Source organism: Catharus ustulatus, chromosome 9 (assembly GCF_009819885.2).
Source record: "Catharus ustulatus isolate bCatUst1 chromosome 9, bCatUst1.pri.v2, whole genome shotgun sequence".
Taxonomy (NCBI): Eukaryota; Metazoa; Chordata; class Aves; order Passeriformes; family Turdidae; genus Catharus; species Catharus ustulatus.
Window position 1 is genome coordinate 12,917,202 of NC_046229.1, and position 20,007 is coordinate 12,937,208.

Sequence of the window (20,007 nt, forward strand, 5' to 3'; positions counted from 1 at the left end):
CACTGAAAGTGATTTGTCTTTCTTCGTGACACTTGAGAAACCCAAAAGTCTTATTTTGCTTCCTGCTATTAACTGTCAGCTCTGGATGGCTTAAGTATAGAGGGAAGCCAGAAAAGCCATCTGTTAGGAAGAATGAGAAAGCCTAGTTGTTTTACTCATTTCCTGGGCAAAATGAAGACTGAAAGGTTTTCAGTGAGAAAACTGCTTAGACTGCACTAAGCCAGATGTATATAGGGAATTCAAAAGGAATAAATGAAATAGAATTTTCTTTGTTCAGTATAAAATAGTTGTACAGCAAATATGAAGAAAGCACTTGGTCCCTTTAAGCAGATAATGTCTAAGTTTTTCAGGCTTAAAAAAAGCTTAAATCTCAGGCTTGCTTTTTCAAATGAACTTGTAAATAATGGGATATTAAAAAAAAAAGGTCACATGTTAGCTCTATCATTATAAATGCCTTCTGCTTTTACAAGTAGGATATATAGTGCTGGAAAAACCCAGTCACTATGTAAGTTGTGTAAGTTTTGAATCTGAGAAGGAGAATTCTTAAATAATGCATTAGCATAGCACATCAAATTACATTAGATTTCATAAGAAAAATTCAGGACTATTGAACTGTGGTTATATTGAACTTTTGCTTCACAAATGAAAACCTCTTCATCCACATTCTAATACAGCCAAATGCATTTCTAACACTTTATGCTTTTTTATCTTATCTTGAAACAGGCTGATGGGAAGGCTGACACCCATTACAGCAGTATATTAAGTATCATTTGCCTATTTAAAAAACCCAAACAACCTTTATCAAATGTAGCTACTCAAGGTCACTACCCCAGCATAAACTCCAAAATAATTGTAGTGCCTCTAGCCATAGTTCAGTTAAGATGCTGGAGAAGTAGATTAGGTGCATTTTTATACACATATAAAAAATGCATGTGTATGTGTATAAATTTTTATGTATAAGCATAGTGTAATTATATTAATATACATAAGTATATACGTACATATGTATCCCTATGCACAGGACCAACTTGTATGATATTTGCAGAAACAGCTTTCTGGACTCAGTTTTTAAATCATTGTGTAGCAGACTATTTAACTCGCACCTTTGAAACACATTACAAAACCTTTACTACTGAGTAATTCAGTAGCTCTTGTGCTATTCTTTTTTCCTCCAGTGATATTATTCAGCTACATACACAATATATGAAGCAGTCTCCTTGAAGATGGGTGTTCAGATGAGCAATTAGCTTCATTGCTTCCAAAAAACCTTCAGAAATTTAGAGAAATCAAGCTTTGAGCTGCTAAGTCCCTGACACCCACCATAGAGTTTTCCCCAAAGAGAGGATTAAAGTCACCAGACTGAAATGCAGGCTTTTAACAGCTCATATCTAGATCTCCAGGCCTACAACAAGAAGTCCACTGGATTTTTTCCTTCTTGAAGTGACAGTTTCTCTGGCACCCAAACACATTGCTGTGTTTTCTCAACTGGAAACAAATGAACAAAGAATCCAAATAGTCTGGTGAAAGGCTTATGGAAAAAAAATAATTTCCACAGGTCCTTCCTGAGATGCATTCTTTCTTTGCTACAAATCATAACAGCTTTTCTCGGTAAAGGCCTCTCCTTTACCTATTCTCTGAATTATTGCCTTCCCTCCAGCATACACAAGCTATCCATCCAGAGTTCTCCCACACTACCTTCCTTTAAAAGACTTCCATTTCTGAGACATAATATCCCTTGTAGAGCTCTCCAAGGGCTAAAAGCAAGACAGTAATCCCTTTGGAACGGTCTTAAAACACATCTATTTATCTCTGCAAGCTCAGGGGTTTGGTTTTTTCTAAGTATGAAAAGTTCCAGTGCAAAGATGCCTTTTTCCAGAGTGACAAAGGCATTTCACAAACTCTGCTGGCATAAAGTGTCTCCTTACTGATCTGTGTGCATCACAGATTATGTTTGACTATGGATTCCCAGACATCCAGTAGAAAAAGACTGACTAGGAAGTTTCCAGATTTTTGAAATAAGCTTCCTAAAGCCAGCACAAGTCCCAACTGCTAAAGCTGAGGCAAATATCTTTGCTTATTTCAGAAAAAAATTGTTCAATATTATCCAGCAATTATTTACACATTGGAAGACTTGCATTTTCAGCATTCATTAAAGGGAGAAAACTACTTCTTTTTCAACACTGTTGAGTCTTGTTGCTTTTCCCTAAAATAACTTCAACTTGTATTTATCATCATATAGCATTCAAAATTGGGAACGGTACAGATGAGATCTCATAACAAGCACAGCACCAAGTAGAGCAGAATAATTACCTCCTGTGCCTCACATCTGATGCTTTTGTTACTATTACCCAGAACAGGTTTTGTTTTAGTATCACTGGGTTTTAACTCTTAGTCTGATCTGCTGTAATACCCAGAATACTCAGCATAGAACTGCTTCATTCCTTGAAAAGCTGATGTCCCTAACACTCAAAACATTTTTCTCCTGCAAATTTTACAGGGCCAGTCTGTTCTACCATCCAGACTATTAATGAAAACATTGAATAAATTTATAAACTTGATCACTGTACTGTGCTTTAACCAAGGAAATACTTTCCTAAGTTTCCAATTTAGAATACATAGGAAAAATTATTCTATTCATTGTTCTTTAGCTTTAGTATGTTAAAGAACCTTAAATCAAAGAAACCTAGAAAATTTTAGCAGGAAAAAAAAAGAAGAAAATACTTTAAATAGACTTTCAATCAGCCAATATTTCACAGGCCAACGTCAGCAAGTTACTAATGACTGTTCATAAGCAAGTTAACTTTACCTTAGTCACTAAGACAAGTCAGTAGTAAGCATTTGATGCATTACAGTGGTAATGTGATGTTAACTCCAAGTTGCTTTAACTACTAACGTAAAATCACATTAACAAATACTTAAGGTTAGAGGACATTTTCTCTAGGGCTGTTATAGATGGCTTTTTAACTAGAATAGCATGGCAGCCTACAAACCAGTATGTTTTTAAACTACATATAAAGTTATTCAGAGGAATTTTATGTCAGCATTTTCTTACTTTGGAGTTAGAACTGTCAACATCATTGTCTAAACTTAAAATGGTCAAAAATATGATTGTATGGGTGTGAGAGCAGTACCACAGCATTATTTATATAGCATTAATTATATATTATTCATATAATAAATGAAAAACATTTAGAAAAGCTCCCCCCACCTATTCCACAGTTAATTTTGGTTTTTTTATTTATCCAGTCTTGAATAATGCTGCTTATTTGGTAACAATATCAGGCAAAAACATGAGCAAGTGTCATTCTGCATTCCAATATGAATAATTCAATAAAGTTTTGCAATATATACATTTTATCCAGCTTCTGACATTAAAGGTCATCATGCCAATGAAAATTTTTAACAACACAATAAAATCCTTCAAATATAAATGCTTATGAGTGTAATTCAAGAGACCAGACAATTTAATTTTCTGAAATTTATATCACTCATGTCCATAATAATTTTACATTTCACACTTCATGCTCTCAAATGTTACCCTAGAGAAGACTAAATCTTTTTGCCACATATACTATTAAAGACACTAGCCAGGTTTATAGAGTTACAGAAGACTATAATAAGATGTAAAATTTAGTAGTAATAAGTTATGACATTTGCTGACTAAAACATTATTCAGTCTACCCTAATGTTTGAGCCGCTCAAATACAATAAGTATTTGGATGTTATATACTACCCATTTCATTTACTTACAGTGCAAAGTAAGAGACAATTTTTTTCCTGAGCATTTAGGAAATGAAAATCCTTTATCTTTGATTACAGTCCTTTTAACACACACTCCTCACATACCTAGGCTTGTCAAGACTGTACAATTAAGACAGGCAAAAGTTTGTAGATATCAGAAGCCTAATCAGGAATCAGAAGAGTTACTGAAAATCTCTAAAATTTGTCCCTGTTTTTCAAGTCTAAGGATATAATAGGATTTTGACTTTTAGCAAAAAATTCAGAAATTACACTTTTCCCATTGACCAAACATTCCAAAATGTACAAACCACATGCCTTCCAAAACAGAGAAACAGCCGCTATTTAAACAAATCGCAACACGTATTTCAACTTACTATTCTGTAGTTAATGTAATGCCCAGTGAGCTGTGCCTCCAACAGACATAAGAGAATAAAACTTTTAGGAATGTGTTTTGGGCATTTTGTAAGGAAGCTGGATTCCTTACAAGCTCATCTTTTTCTCAAAAGCTACAGACCATGAGTTTCTAATTCAATCTTCTCTTCTGTTTGCAATATATCAGGTTCTACTGGAGGAACAGGTGGTCTGAGTATAATCTCTGGACCTCCACCATAGATTGACTGAAGAAAATTCCATGTTTCTTCTGATATTTGTCCAGAATCTGCACCTGGAAAAAAATTAAAATTTAATTATTCTTTAGAATAATTCTTTAATGATTTAAGTCCAAAAGAGGTACAAAAAGGAAAAAAAAAATCCAGATTAAAATTTAGAATTGTAAGAATTCAGACCCAAATTTAACATCATAACCTTCATTTTTGCTTTAACATGCACCAGCTGCCAAACTCAATTACCCATTTTGTGTTAATTTCATACTCCTTGATTCTTACAACTACCTGCTCTAAATTATGCGGTACTTGCAGAAAACACATGAAAATTCTATGATAAACATATTATCTAATATCTACCAATCAAGCTGACAGCCAGGAGCTCTTGGTAGTCAGGAAACAATGATTCATATTATTATAAGGACATGCAGTCACATCAATTACACAGTAAAGTTCAAGGACTCAAAATTCTTGTTTCATCAGAGAAATTATTATTGATAGTAAAGAATAAAAGTATGAGAAGCACAGTGAAGTTCCCAGAGACAAAGGACTATTATTAGGATAACAGCAGCTCCAGCAATGCTCCTGTAGCACTGATGGGTCAGCCTGATTTCATTCACTGATTAGTCTTTGCCTATGATTCCATTGCTCCGGCTAGAGGTCTGTCTCCTGTGTCAAGTCAGCATCCAACAAGTATTTCTGATTTTCCACAACTTTTTACAGTGGCAAAGACAAGATGCATCAGCACATCTCCCCTCTAGGTTTCAATACAAGGATCCTGTCTGATCCTGAGTGATTTCCTTACTTTAACCCACACAGAGAGGTCACATTTCCATTCTACCAGAATAAACCTCTCCTTTTAGCAAATCAAAGCCCTGCCTGACAGCAAGTTTCCTCTGATATCCTCATTAGACATTATTAATTTGTCTTGCTCAGCCTTGTTTCAGCACCCTCATACTTAAAAAAAGATGAGGTCAGCACTAAAAGCAGGGGACTTCTCCCCCAACCTTCCTGTACTTTTCTGTCCTTGTCACCTGCTGCAGTGATGCCTACTGTTGTACTTTACCTATTAGGAGTTTCTAAAGGGGAAGGGTACAAAGAGCTGCATGTTTGTTTATCTACAGTAACTCAACTATGGAAAGCTTCATCTGGAAGACATCCCACAGATCCCATGCCAGTACTAATGATGTTATGCCTCAGTTTTACTCTTTTACATTTAGGCTCTCAAGAAACAACTCCATCTCTGCAGGCACAGGAGCAGATCTTCACTCCCTTATCCAGACTGCAGCCAGTCAGGGTAAACTGAACAGGCACAGTGAATTCAGGACCACTGAATCACAGAAATAAGCAGTACTGGACCCTATTCAGTGGCATCCCCACCTCTTAAAACTTACAAGACAAATTTTTCACATCCTATTCATCTTCATTTCTACCCAAGCTCTAATTTGTACCAATGTGGCTGAAAGTAAACCAACAACTGGCGAATTTGCTATAAATTACTGCTTCTTAATTTTTTTATCAGGCTTTACACTTGAATTCTATCATCAGCACTTAAATCATGAAAACCCACTAAAAAACTAATGAGTGCCAAAACTAATCGTTTTTAACTCTAGGCATTCTAGAATTGGTGAGGTTTATGGTAGGTTTATTGGTACATCCAGGGTATGCTGAGGCATTAAGCAAAATTGGAAAAAAATCCAGTTAAATAAATGTTAATCTTACTGATACAAATTCATCCTCTAGGCTGAGCTGAGATCAAGTGGTACAAAGCCAAAGCACACTTTCACCATTTTCAAGTTAGTCTGCACCTCCTACACGCTGCTCAATTGCACTTGGATTAGTCTATTACAGATACTAATTATTCATTTTTAGAATAAAATGATTCCCCAAAAATAGGCACAACACAGATTCATTAGAAACTGCCATTCATTTAATGGCAACAATAAATAAATAAAAATAATAAATTTTTCAAACTTCATCAAATGCATAAGGGGCACAAAGCTGCAGCAATATTGGACACCTACCTTGTTTTAGCACAGCATTGCCACATTTTGTTACTGCAATCTTAGCATTATCAATGGGGCCAGGAGGATCTAGTGCAACAGAAAAATTATTAAAATTGGGAGAGCTGAAAACAAACAGCAGGTTAGAGGTTCTATTTCCAAAGGGAAGGAAAAACAGCTCCTTTGTTTACTGCTTGTTCTTGTACTGCTTAACAGTACATTCTAAGCTGTTAAAAGCCAATCGCATTTTTAATTAACAACAAGTTTGCCAAAGCATTCATGATTACATTTAAGTCTTAAAGCAACATAAAACACAAATTAATCCTAATTCTTACCCTTACCAAAGTTGTCCTAGAGCAGACTCTGACAAGATTGTAGAACATTTTATCAGTTTCCATTTTAAAACTTTAGAGGCATCTGAAGTCAGCTAAACTGACATTAGTACAGTTGTTACTGAGCTGAGTTTAGATGTGATGAGGCCACCTTTCCTCCAGAAGCTGCAGCATCATCTATCTAGTTTGCACAACAAAATCTATCCCCTCTTTTACTTACATTAGATTTTCCTGCTGCTGGTAACAGCAAACATCCTGCAAACAAGCAACATTCTTTCCAACACTATCCCATTATCCCACTGCTATGAATTATTTTACTATATTCTGTATCCTGGATTAATTTGTAATATATAAAACCTGTATCTTAGATGTTTACGAGCTTTCGTTGTCTTTGCTATCTGTCCTTCCTACAGTCTTTTACCAAAGCAGAAACAAACAATACAACAAAAAAATGGAGCACAACTTACCACTGTCTTTACCCTTTACAAATCCTTCCCATTCTCTGAACCAGTGCATGCTGATGCAGTAAAATGTTGATGGAGATTCTTCTTCTTGGAATGCTCTATTAAGCTAAAAGGAAAGAAAAAAATCTGTGGTTTTCTGCCCTTTTATTTCTTTAAACTACTGAATTCTTTGAACCACTGTAATTATTAACACCATAACTTTACACTGTAACAGAACATTTCAAAGAACTAATGACCATAAAACAGTGAACACCTGGTGAATACCCAAGATGAGATCCTGATGCAGTGGTAGCCTTCATATTAAAAGCTGACCTACTATTTAGTTGAGAAATAATTTATATTTCCTGAAGACAGCAACAAGTTCTTCTTAAGCAAAAGTGCTTACACATCAAACACTAACAGATAATTACTGTGAAGGCTAAACTTTCAAGTAGCAAAAAAAAGCAGAGATCTTATTTTTTGTAAAATAAAATAGCATTTTGAAATTTTTTTCCATAATTTTATGTAAAATTCTTTATGTGATGAATGGTATTTTCATCTCTGTTTTTTCCTCAAGTATTTTGAGCAGATGGCAGTACAATTCCAAGGAACTCCCAAGACATTGGGACTTTTCGTGACTTATGTATCTTTTTTACATTATGAAGAAACAAGCAAAAAGTCACTTAAACCTTTAAAAAAATATCTTTTTAGCTCTGTAATAACACAGCTACACTTCCCCTTTGAAATCATAAACCTAAAGCATCAACACAACTTCTTAGGGTTTCACATAGACTAAATGTTGCAATCATTCCCTAAAGCCATCTTTGTAGAGGACAATAGAATTTTCTGTGTACTAACCAGTAACAATACTTGCATAACAGTGCACATATAATCACTGTTTTAATGGAAAGACACTGACTCTTGAAGTAAATGGGGTTGACTCAATGTCATTAACAATAATTACCAACCAGTGGTAATCCAGAGATTACCACTGGTAATCCTAAAAATTTAAAAAAACTTGGAAAAGCTGACAATCTCTGAAGTGTAATTAAAGGACAAATGGATCTGAAAAAACAGTTGTGTTTTTCTTCCTTTCATGAGTTGAGATAGCAGAAATGGGACTCCAATGTCTCTGCATGTATTTTCACTGAAAACTTGAAAACACATTTTTGGTTTAAGAACTACAAAATCATTACCACTAGTTATTTTAGCATTCAGACATAAGCCTCTAACCCAGGGAAAATACAGTAGCTCCTTGATATTAATTTTTCAGATTCATTACAATACTAGCATATTTACTTCACACAATTACTTATGCTTTTTTATGTTTCTAATGACTTTTTTTAAAATTAGAACTAATGATTATCATTAATTTTTTCTTGGCACAGTATTATTGCACTTAAACCTTATCAGACTGCTCAAAACAGACCACTGGCAGTGTATAAAGAACAACCACTCATGTGGCTGTCTCCATACTATAAAAAAGCAATTTAAGAAACACATTAAAAATTTTCTCTAAGTACATATTCATAAAAGCAGTTATCTGGGATTTCACAAGAACATTACTACTGCCATTAGGAGAGATGGGGTGGTATATAGGTATAGAGATATTTAATAAAGTCCATTTATTACAGGAATCCCTTGTGCAATTCTAGTAATCCCTTGGGTCTAGTCATGAATGTCAGGTGTTGGCCAGTGGCAGAATGGATAAGTGTTTACTTTTTTACCCGTATAAACATTTCCAATTCATTTTTCCTTCTTTTTTCAATTCTTTCTGACTCTATTTGGCAGGTGTGACAAACATACAGATGGTTAACAGCTGGTCCTCCTCCGTATCTGCAGTGAAAGTGAAAAAAACCCAAACAATCAGCCTTGTGGAAAATATGCAAAAAGATCATGCACCTGTAGACGTGGCAAATGTCAGTATGAACAGAAGGCAGATACATGCCAGTCACAGTGATCCCAAAAAGCCATTGTTCATTTTCCCAGTAATACTCTGTTCTCCATCCTAAGACCATCTTGCAAGTTCTGACTGCCTCATGCCAGTAGAAACCATCTCAAACTCAGCTGCATCAAAGACTTCAGAAGGAGTTACTATGCTTAGAACACATCAGTGAGCAAGTATTGTTATATAGACACCAGGTGTGATTTTACCAAAGGCCTCTAAGAAACAGCCTATGGAAATTCCAGACTGTTCTGACTTAAACATGTTCCTCCATCCCACCACAGACTCATCAGCTTTGCTACCTCCCTGATCCCAGCCTCTAAATTTACTGTTTTGTTCTTAATTGGTTATTCTTGACCCTTCCCTCATGTTTTCTTAGTGAGAAACTGTATCCATGGAAGTCTGCAGGAGTACTGCTCCTGAGAAGGATATTTTTGCATACAGCAAATGGATAGTGGAATAAAAATGTAATGCATATAGGAAAAGGGAAATAAACTATAAATAGGATTGTTTTTATCTTTTACTTGAGTGCACCAAAACTTTAAAAGAACTATAAAATCTTCCCAAACCCTTAGGTGTATTTTTTAGGTAGCAGGAAATTAACAGCTAAAAATATTTAATGCAAGTTCAATACAGTGTTGAAAGTCATCTTCTGCAGTTTTTTTTTTTTAAGTTCAGAATAAGGCATAGCCTGTAAGAATTCCTCCTTTATAAGCAAGCACTCAAACCTGACCGACATTGAAGTGTGGGGCAGTAACACAGAACACTCAGATATAAGCTATTTTGAAGCAGTACTGGCAGCTGAGGCTATGGATTCAAAGCCAACATAAAAGAAAAGCTGTCTCCAGCCAACAAGAGAACAGGAAGCTGATACAGAGAGCTCTTTCAAAAAACCTCTGCAAAGCGTACTTTTGCTGACCTACTTTGTGTTATTTCATACATACCATACATGTTTATTGGTTTAATATTGAAGTACTACTCCAGTAACACACTACTCTATGCAGTGGTTTACTTTGCACAAGAAAATGATACAAATTGGCTGTTTGCATTCCCTTCACTCAGTTGTGTGCCCAGAGGGCTGTCGTTTTCCTGAGCCACTAATTCTAAAGTCTGATGTTGCCGCTTGGCTCTCAAACCGCACCACTGGATTTATTCCAATTACAGTTCAAAACTTACCTGCTATACAGATTATCCCATATGTTTTGAGGTAGCATTACAACAAGGTCCTCTATGAAGTTAGCTTTGTGTGGAGGAACACCTGCAGAAGAAACAAAAACAAACAAAACCCCCAAACAATGAAAAAACACTTGTGGATTTCAGTGAGGGGAGGAGACCATGTCAGAAGTCCCAAATAAATAAGAAATATAACCTTTCAATGAATTCAGAGAAATTACATGAAATAAATTTTACCTAGTATAATCCATCACAGTATTTAGAGACACCACTCTGAATTTAGTCTTCTGTGAGGCTGAAAAGCTTACGTAAAGCAGAAGCAAACTAACTATATGAGTGGCTAACATTAAAGGTCTAAAATCCATTTTACATAATGATTTCAAAAAGCTTCTTTAGGTACACAGCTAAAATGTCAGGATGATTAAATATTTTGATTATGCATGTAAACACCAACAAACTGTCTATTCAAAATCCACCTATTTGCTGCAGACCTTTTGGAATTACTTCAAACAACATGAATAATTGAAAGCAGAGTAAATTTCTCTTCTGCCTTCCTTAGAAGGCAGAAATGGAAGGCCTTGCAGAATTTGCAGTGTTGAGTTGAAGCACACAGCAAAAACAGTGGACTATGCAGGAATTCTTGGAAACAGGGAAAACCCAAGTACTTGGGCACTCGTACACTGAGAGTTATCTGCTGCAGCCCTGCAGAGGGAAAGCCAAAGGGCTCACAGGCACTTTGCAGATGGCTACAGGGACAATCATCCCGTTTTAAAATTTTGGTTGAGCAACAGGGGCAGCACATCCTTCTTCCAATCTAACAGGATTGTATTTTTTATTAGAAAATAGGTACTACATAGTAATGATTTCTTGGAATGTTAGCACTCAAATATAGGTATTTCCCCAAATGTGTTCTGCTTACTGTAATGCTGTTATTTTTTTAACATATAGCACAAGGTAAAATTTTTATGCTCCTATACAAAATACACAGTATTACTACTTGATTTTCACATTGCTATGCAGTGGATACTCTGCATCAGATCAGTTTCTTTCAAAGCAGCTTTGCACTGCTTATAGCCCCAAGCAGAGAAAAACATTTCAATCTGCAGACAAAAGTATTAAGGATAATGATACAGCGACAGGATTTTTTAAAATGTGAATAATACATGCTTAAGAAGCAAGCAGGTAAGAGGAACTGTTCCTCTTTAAGAATCAAGTTAGTTTATAAATAAAAATAGGATAACTTCACACAGTGTCATTTCTAATTAGTCAGCTAATAAAATAAGAAACAATTTACTTAGAAGTTACTTACCAAAGAAGTTATTATATGAACTTAGTATAGTCAAATTCCTTTAATTAAAACATGTATACACCACTGTTATAGCTAGAAGTTGATAAATTATTTTTAAATGATTCACAGTTACAGTCTCACCTCCATGCACACAGAGAAAGTCATTATTTGAAATTGGTCCTGGCTCTGCAAAAGTCTTGAATTTATTTAACCACTGCCTGGAAACATAGAACTGCAGCAGACTTGGTTCCATCATATTCAGTAGCCCTGATATTCTCCGTCTCTCTCTCTGTGCTTCTTCACTGCTCTTTCTATTACAGAAACAGAAATCATTAAACAAATACAGATCTTTGTGTACAGTGCAGATAACTTAACTTTGTGAAAAGAAAACTCTGCCTTCAAGTAAATTACCTGGGCCTTGTCTGTACTTTCCAGTTTACACAGCCTAAGAAAGCAAACAGTTGGGCTGCAAGACAGAAGCCAACTGTGCTGCAGAGCTGGTGCAGCACCCAAGGGCTGTGCCCATTTGCTCATTTCCTCTCTGCAGCACTTGAGATAAAGCTTTGCAAGCTGCACTCCTTGGCCAGGTGTTCCTTCTTTACCTTCACAAGCAGGGTTACACAGTAAGCAGATCAGGTAATTCCCCTACTCCTCCTGCATCCTCCTACTTTTCGCACTGTAAACTGGAAGTAACTCTGCTCTCCCGTTTTAGATAGAATAGAATCTCTCTCTCCAAGCCAATAACAGACTTTTGTGGATATATTCTTTTTTAAAGCCATATTTTATTAATGCTATTCTTTTATTATTTATGTGAATATGTTAACCTACAATCAAAGATAAAGTGTTCTTTCTTAGCAATAGAGCATATCTTCCAAATTCCTTTTAAAAGGCCTACTAAGTACGACTCATGGGCTCAGCTCCAACAGTGGCATGTGAGAATGCTCCTAATGAAAGTTAAAAACATTCTCAGAATACATCTCTTTTTTCTGCAACTCTGACACAATGTATTTTGCAGCCAACTTTTAGTGGAAATTTGATCTTGGTACCAGAAACTTAAAATCTGAGCATTGAGTTGCTTCTATGATCTCAAATACAAAAGTTCCCTAGATTGAAGATGATAATAATTTGACTTCTCACCTTTCAATTCTCAGGAAGAGAATAGCCTATAAATAGCATTAAATTAAATGTATAATAAAATGTATAATACAATGGATGAAATTACAACATAGTAAAACCTCTGATGTCCTCCATACCATCTGACAGGCTTTGGACAATTCCAGTTAGAGCTCTAACAGTTAAAAACCTTCTGTGTGCAAAACCTCCCTGTGTGCAGAATTCCCTTTCTCTAATTGAATATAAGGTGGCTAGTTCTTCATTGATGCTTCAAGTTCTCTTCCTATGCAGGTTTCATTTTCATTTTAACATAAACACTTAAGCTCTGACAGAGCAAGTATTAAGGACACAATTGAAGGATTAAGTTCTTCTCCAGCACAGGCTTCTCTTGTTGGTCAAATTCTTCCATTATAATTCTCATGGGGCAGCTAATTCTGAAAGCTGCCCAACTGCTTAAAAAAGTATTTACATGACTTATTCGTGGTATGATTGTACTTAAAATGTCTTACCTGTAGAAGAGGACATAAGCTTCTGCGTTTTGCACTGTGGATTCTGATACTTCTGTGACACTCTGGTCATCAAATTCATACCACAAATTATTTAAATTGTTGCGACAATAAGCTATATAATGTCCACCTAGGGTGCAGGAAGCAAGAGTTATCAAAGAGTGTCTAGAGCTGCCCATTTTACTCTAACACATCAAAAAGAATTAAGTCTCAAATAAACCCCCACAGTCTTAAATGGGAGAAACAGAATCATTAGCAGATATAACTTTGAAATTAATTTCTGTCAAACGCAACATCAGCTTTTTTTCTCAATTTCTATTAGCTAGTGGTGAGCTGAGCACTACTTTCAGCACATTCCTGCACTCTTCAAGCAGTGTGTAGTTTCATACAGTCTTGAACCATGACATTAAGAGTAAGAATGTCTGAACAATTTATCCTCATCAATCCCCATAACAAACTCTTTTCAAATCTTGTATGCTTTATAACAGAAAGTAGCATAGATATGGAACAGCTACATGATATCACAACCGTAACTAAATGCTTTTCAAAGACTATTCATAATACATTTTAAATTATTACTACTTTTAAATACATATCTAACTGCTAATAAGTAAATAATCAAATATCTGCTAAACTGATTACATGAAGCACTGCTTAGCAAGCACTAAATGGAAACTGAAAAATGATCCAGTAAAAAAAAAAAAAAAAAGAAAAAAAATTCAAACAATGGATACTTTAAGTTTGAGAAGTATGAGGGGGTAACTTCCACAAAAATTTATGAAGTTTCTGGCTTAAAATTTTTCTCCTGTTTGCCAAATCTTATAAATAGTGAAATCTTCTAGGCAGAAATGACCTCGGCATATAGCAACAAGATGTTTATTCAGCTACTCATCACTACCCACAAATAGCAGTTACCACCTGTTCTGGGGTTAAATGGCAGTGATCATCCAAGACAACATATTTTAAAAGAATGACTAGCATCTTTGTAGTGCTTTGTAAACAGTTTCCAAAAGTTAAGGCATACAAAGCATTAACACGAATAGCAGTAGTGTAGAGCAGCTGATCAACTGCTCATTTGCTGGCAACGTTATTTGTACATTTATGTTGTTCAAGAGTTTTCTTACTTGATATTCTTGGACCTTTTTTCCACCTTCCATTTTATTTAGGTATGCCATGTAATTTCAAAGATGTGCCAACTCTTTCAGAGCAAGTCTTACAACTTTTGGGTTAAGATAAAAATCACAGCATTCATCTTCCACACTCTAATTATCTATTTACCCTTCAGTATATCGTTATCATCCTTAAAGAGGAGTGCTGATGTACCAACTGCAAAGATAAAGCAATCAAGCTCATACTCACTGCTGGCAGTTCCATGATGGCAGATGACAGACAGGAGATCGTAAGTCACAATTTGAGCTGGACTGTCCTTCGCAAGGAAAGGCTGCAGGTCAAGGCCTTCCAAGGGAAAGGACACATGGGTCCCAATTTTTGTGGAAAACATGAGTTCATGTCTAAATCTTTTGAGATGAATGCACAGAATCTGTAAGAAGGATCGACAGATCCAGTCAAGAACTACACATGCTATTTGATATTAAATACCTAAACTGTGTGCACCATCTTTTTCCTTTTGTAATCCCAAAAGGAATTAATTTTCCCTATGACCTGAAGCAAGGTCTGTGTTTTAATCAGCTGTGGCTACTAATATAGATGCAGCACTGAAAAATGTACCTTTTCTCTTTCTCAATGCACATACTGCACAATCCTGTAATAAGGGACATTAATTCATCCTGATTATTGAATTGATCAACTCAAGCTTTGAAATGTAAGACCAGATTACTTTCTAAATGTAAAGTCAGAGAAAAGCTTCTCAGTCTGGCTGTGGTGTTTAATTCTATAACCTACAGTTTAAACAGTAGTATATATAACAACACAGAATAGAAATGTTGTTACTGTCTGCAGACCAACAGCAGTAACATAGGGAAATGCCATTCCTGTACTTGTCATGTACAACATTCATTTTCTTACAGGGTGCACAACCATGTTGCTCACATTCTTAAACAAATGCCAATATGAAGATAGACTTTCATCACACAACATTATGAACACAATTTACTGCATGCAACTCATTAGTCTTACTACATTCCTAATCACGCAGAAAAAGTGCTTTAAAGTGAATATTTTAACAGTACCTCAGGAAATTTTTGTACTTTGCAGAATTTCACTCCATTTCTTAACCTAAGCAAAGGAGAAACCAAACCAAAACAACAAATAATTAATTCCAAAAAGGTTTTACTTTATTGCACTAGATCAGCAAAAGCCTAAGCTGAACATTGCATTAGTAAAACCAAAATATTTCTGGAATGTAGACTAGACGTGGAGTAGCCAAAATGATACAAACAATGACATAAGACAAGACAATCTGTACTGCTGAAAAATTCAAAACAGCAATCACAATCAAGTCCCAACTAGCTAACAGTTTCTCTTAACATAGAGGGAAGAACTTAATGCTTCATGAAAGCTGATTAGCCAGCAAAAGACAAAAAAGAAATGAACTAAGTCTACCTGTAAGAAATTATCTACAGTGCATACAAGGAGGAGTAACATTCTTGTATCATAAAGGGCTTCAAGCAGTATTCAGACCACTTCTGTTTCTTGGTTCTTTAGTATTTAAAGCCAAAGTTTATTTATTTGACACACCTTAGTGACCTACTGCATATCAGGGGAAAGCTGCTAGTATTAGAGAAGGTAAACATTTATTTTGTCAAACAAAACCAACTTACATCTAAATTACAAGGCCATGAGAAAGAATTAAGCACACGTGGTAGGGTAAGTCACTGCTTCCTGACCCCTGCACCTTGGGAATACTGAATTTCTGACAGTCAGTACACAGGGTCAAATCAAAAGATGAACAGTATTGGGACATACCCAGCAGAAAGAAATGCTCTTGACTAACAGAAACAGTAAAACCTCAAATTAAGACAAAGTAAAACAAAGCCAGCTTACTTTTTACACCTTCCACAGCTATACATGTTATCACCTGCAAACATCGGGGAGAAGAAAACCGGCTATTATTCTCTAAATCCAAACAGTTATCCTTTAAGTGTGTACATTTGAAAGAAAGAAGTTTCAAGGGAATTTATCTTTAGGTTGCATTCAATATTTAACAGTCATAATAGAGTTGACATAGCAGGAAAGGTTCTTAGGTTTTATGTCTTCAACTATGAAGCAACAGAGTATAATCTAAAGAGACAATGCTATACAGTTCAAAAGGGAAATAATTTAGTGTATCCAAATTGAGGTTACGAGAATGAATATTAATATAGTGGGTTTGAAATTTTTATGAGCCTTCAGTTGATACAATTTCACTAAACCAAATTCAGACTGACTTGACATTTCTAAGGCAGCTTTCATGGGCATTTTTCTCATATAATCAGTTGAATGAGAAGCTTACCTTTCTGAAATGAATGATCCAAAAAGAACAAGGATTGACTGTATTACACTCTAACAGGTGGCCTCTGCTTAACTGCATTAAGCTAAGAAGATATAGATCATCCCATTGTGACAGGAGGAAAAAAACACCCAAGAAGCATGTTCAGGTAATTAACCTCTTACCCTTGAGCTCATCTCTGGCGAAAAAGGCAGCAAGACAATCTTGTAAGGTTACAACTGGACCCCAAAACCAGCTAGGAACACATGAGACAACAAACCTGAAACATCATTGACAGAAAAGAAAGAAAACCAACAAATGTTCTGCCAGAAGAGCAGAAACTAGAATTTCAAAATAGATAATTAAATCAAACAAGGTAAATATTATTTACCTTTTGAAGTATTCCATAAAAAAGGCTATCCATCCCTGGGGGGCATATGCTTCTCCACATGACCCTGCCTTGACTAGAGATGTCTGATGACTTGCAGAATGGAGTTTAGCAAGATCTTCCTTACCTGGAATAGGCAAGGACAGATCCTGAAAGGTCTCCAGGGTTACAGACAGCTAAGAAAGAAAATAAATGAAACACAATGGAGTTAAGCTTGAAGAGAAACAGTAATTAAACTGAATTCTGTAAAGTCCACTAGTAACTACCAAGTCACAGCATAACTGAAAATATCATTAGGTAGGAAATTAATTATAAAAAAGTAGATTAATAAGAATTAATTTTCTAAAAAAGGGGAACTAAAAAATGACATTTTAGAATGAACTTGCACATTGTCATCACTGAAACATTTTTTTAGGTCATTATTATTTGTCCTCATACCAGTCATACAAAGCACTATGATTTTTGCCTCAGGCTCTGTTACACAAAATAGTTTCAGAAAGCTTCAGTCCATTGTTCCACAGTATTTTACTTTGACATTATCTTGACCTGATGTAACTGGACTTGCTGCAAGGGAGACCCATTTTCTTGCTCCTGTAATTTATTTAGTGATCACGTAGTTACAGAGTCAAATATCAAACACATTTTAGAAATTCCTGTTTGTTTCTTGAACTTGTTCACCAGATTACTCCAAGGTTTCTGTATACTTAGATCTGAACCTAGAGAAGTATTAAAGGCATGCAAATACACCAGGGTTAGGTTTAAGCCTTATGTTGAGAAAGATGTCCCCAATGTAAAGATTTGGATATCCAATATTTGATACTATTGCTTTGAAACTAAAGCAGTCCACTAGACATAGATACTTAGATAACTGACTTTTTTTTTAATGATCATGTGTGCTGTGATCCAAGTAATTCTCTGAGCAAATATTACAGAAAAAAAAAAAATCAACCCTTCCTATGTTGCATCTCTTGCAGTAGAGGACAACTTCAGAAAGCAGCTAATGATTCATATAGTTGCAAAAGTTAGTGTCTTTACTTGGATTTTTTTAAAGACCTTAATATTGTTAGTCTCAATCTATCTGATAAGACAGTTAGAGCAGTATATATATTAGATCACTTTAAAACATTAAGTATTTCAGAACTTAGGACAGTAGCATGTATGCATTAGGATATTCAGAAAGAACTAATGAGACCTAAACAAAGATGAAGACCAAGCTTCTTACTTCATCCCTGCTGCAAAACAATTCTCAAAATGTTACTTTTCAGCTCTGAGTAAATATTCAGCTCAATGAATACAAGCTATTCTAAACACAAAGTGCTGGTAGTAGCCACTATTATGATTTGAGAGAATGAGTGTGAAACACCCCAATCTTCCAAGGAAATCTGCCACAAAAGAATATAAAGTTACCAGAGAATTACTGTACTCATAAAGCAGTAAGAACAGAACATAATAAATGCCCAGAGCTTTCTCTTCTTACCCGATCACAAGTCAAGCACTGGACTGAACTTATTATAGTCCCATCAAATATATCAGAGATAACACTCCTGTACTTCTTGCGCTTCTTCCTTTTTGGTGACGACACCGCTGAAACTATAAATTGAAAAAAATAAATTGCTGCAGTAAGGCAAAGTAAAGTGCATTCTGATTACACTTCAGCTCTGTGTAATACAATTAGAAGTATCATATGTTTGGAGTTACACTATGAGCCAAGCCTGTTTTCCATTTACTAAATATTTCTTAGGAATAACAAGATCACATTACTGCCAGTACAGGCAATTCATGTGGGCTCCTCAAGCAGCTGGGGACAACCACCAGAAACATTTGCCTCTGTAAGTAAAACTCAAACTGCCAATCTTGAAATCTACAGCCTATTGCTACATGATGGTTTATCTTGGCAGGAATCCCTCAAGGTATAAAAAGGAACATTCTATTTGACACTTAATTTGATCAGATCTCCTGGGAAGTTTCAACCTCGCTGGGCTGAAAAGCTCACACACAAGGTTACTGTATCACAACACTGATGACAGAGGGTTGGGAAGTAGACAAAAGGTACAACTGGATTCTAGCAGCTTATCAAAAAACCCCAGGTCTCTCAACCTGTCCTTGGGCATGACAAGCACCAGTGACCGAGTACCTCTTCTGACAGACTCACTTCAGGCTGTCTACAACCCTCCTGTAATGGTGAAGCCAAAACTGGAGACAGTAGTACAGATGCAGTGTCAAAGCTGCTGAACAAACGAACCAAGGAGGTCAATGATTTAAGTCCATTAAATCACTGTCATGCAACACCAATGCTAAAGCATTAAAAAAACAACATGAATGTTCACAACTTACTGGACAGGCTATTGAATGAAGCAGGAACACAATATTAGAGTTGTACTCTGTTTTGGTTTGGTGCAATGCCTTAAAAGCATGCTCTTAAAGACAAATTTTGCTTAAAGTATTTTACTGTTAGACAAATCAGGTAAAATAAATTATATATTGTTCCTTGTGCCCTAAAACAGCACTGTCTTACATGTAAAGGCAGTAAAAGTCTAAATATTCCAGATGCTTATAAATGCATCGTGCTACTGCGCCAAAAGATACTCAGCACTGCAGGGACGTTTACAACTGTGAAGCAGCCAGCATCTACAGGTCTATCTACAGCGCAATTATACATGGCTCCTTAAACCTTAATTGACTAAAATGGTGATTTACTGATCTTCTGCTGAAGAACCAATGAGCTTATTCTCTGGAGAGCATTACCCTTGGGGGTACTAACTTCTCCACAGCTTTCTCTTCTCTCCAAACCGGTACAATTGAGAAAATTGTCTAAAAATAATATTCTGCCTTCCTAAAATAGAGGCCAATACTATTCATGCTTCAAAAGAATCAGAAGATTACAGAAATACAGGGAATAATCTTGCACATCTATCTTACATAACACTCTCCTCACCAGAAAGAGGGCTAAAAGCCCCTTAGGAATAACACTGCATTGTTAAACAAGACATAAGAAACACAATGAAAACAGTAATATGGAGTAATTCAGTGCCAGGAAAGAGAAAAT

General features: G+C 35.7%; 1 protein-coding gene across 4 annotated transcripts in view; it reads right to left on the reverse strand.

Annotated features, from left to right (window-relative positions):
* Window positions 1-3,211: 3,211 nt before the first annotated feature.
* USP33 (ubiquitin specific peptidase 33) overlaps window positions 3,212-20,007 on the reverse strand; it is a 38,436-nt gene continuing 21,640 nt past the window's right edge. For 2 of the 4 annotated variants that reach the window (XM_033067339.2, XM_033067340.2), the window contains 13 exons: window positions 18,439-18,551; window positions 16,965-17,137; window positions 16,759-16,862; window positions 16,150-16,183; window positions 15,336-15,381; window positions 14,506-14,686; window positions 13,150-13,276; window positions 11,669-11,838; window positions 10,243-10,324; window positions 8,849-8,957; window positions 7,146-7,248; window positions 6,368-6,436; window positions 3,212-4,405 (listed from right to left, as the gene is read on the reverse strand). In XM_033067339.2, coding sequence (XP_032923230.1) covers window positions 4,248-4,405; window positions 6,368-6,436; window positions 7,146-7,248; window positions 8,849-8,957; window positions 10,243-10,324; window positions 11,669-11,838; window positions 13,150-13,276; window positions 14,506-14,686; window positions 15,336-15,381; window positions 16,150-16,183; window positions 16,759-16,862; window positions 16,965-17,137; window positions 18,439-18,551 — 1,469 coding nt within the window. In that variant the 3' untranslated portion in view covers window positions 3,212-4,247. The remainder of the gene's footprint in view (window positions 4,406-6,367; window positions 6,437-7,145; window positions 7,249-8,848; window positions 8,958-10,242; window positions 10,325-11,668; window positions 11,839-13,149; window positions 13,277-14,505; window positions 14,687-15,335; window positions 15,382-16,149; window positions 16,184-16,758; window positions 16,863-16,964; window positions 17,138-18,438; window positions 18,552-20,007) is intronic. The other 2 variants (XM_033067342.2, XM_033067341.2) reach the window with 2 other exon arrangements.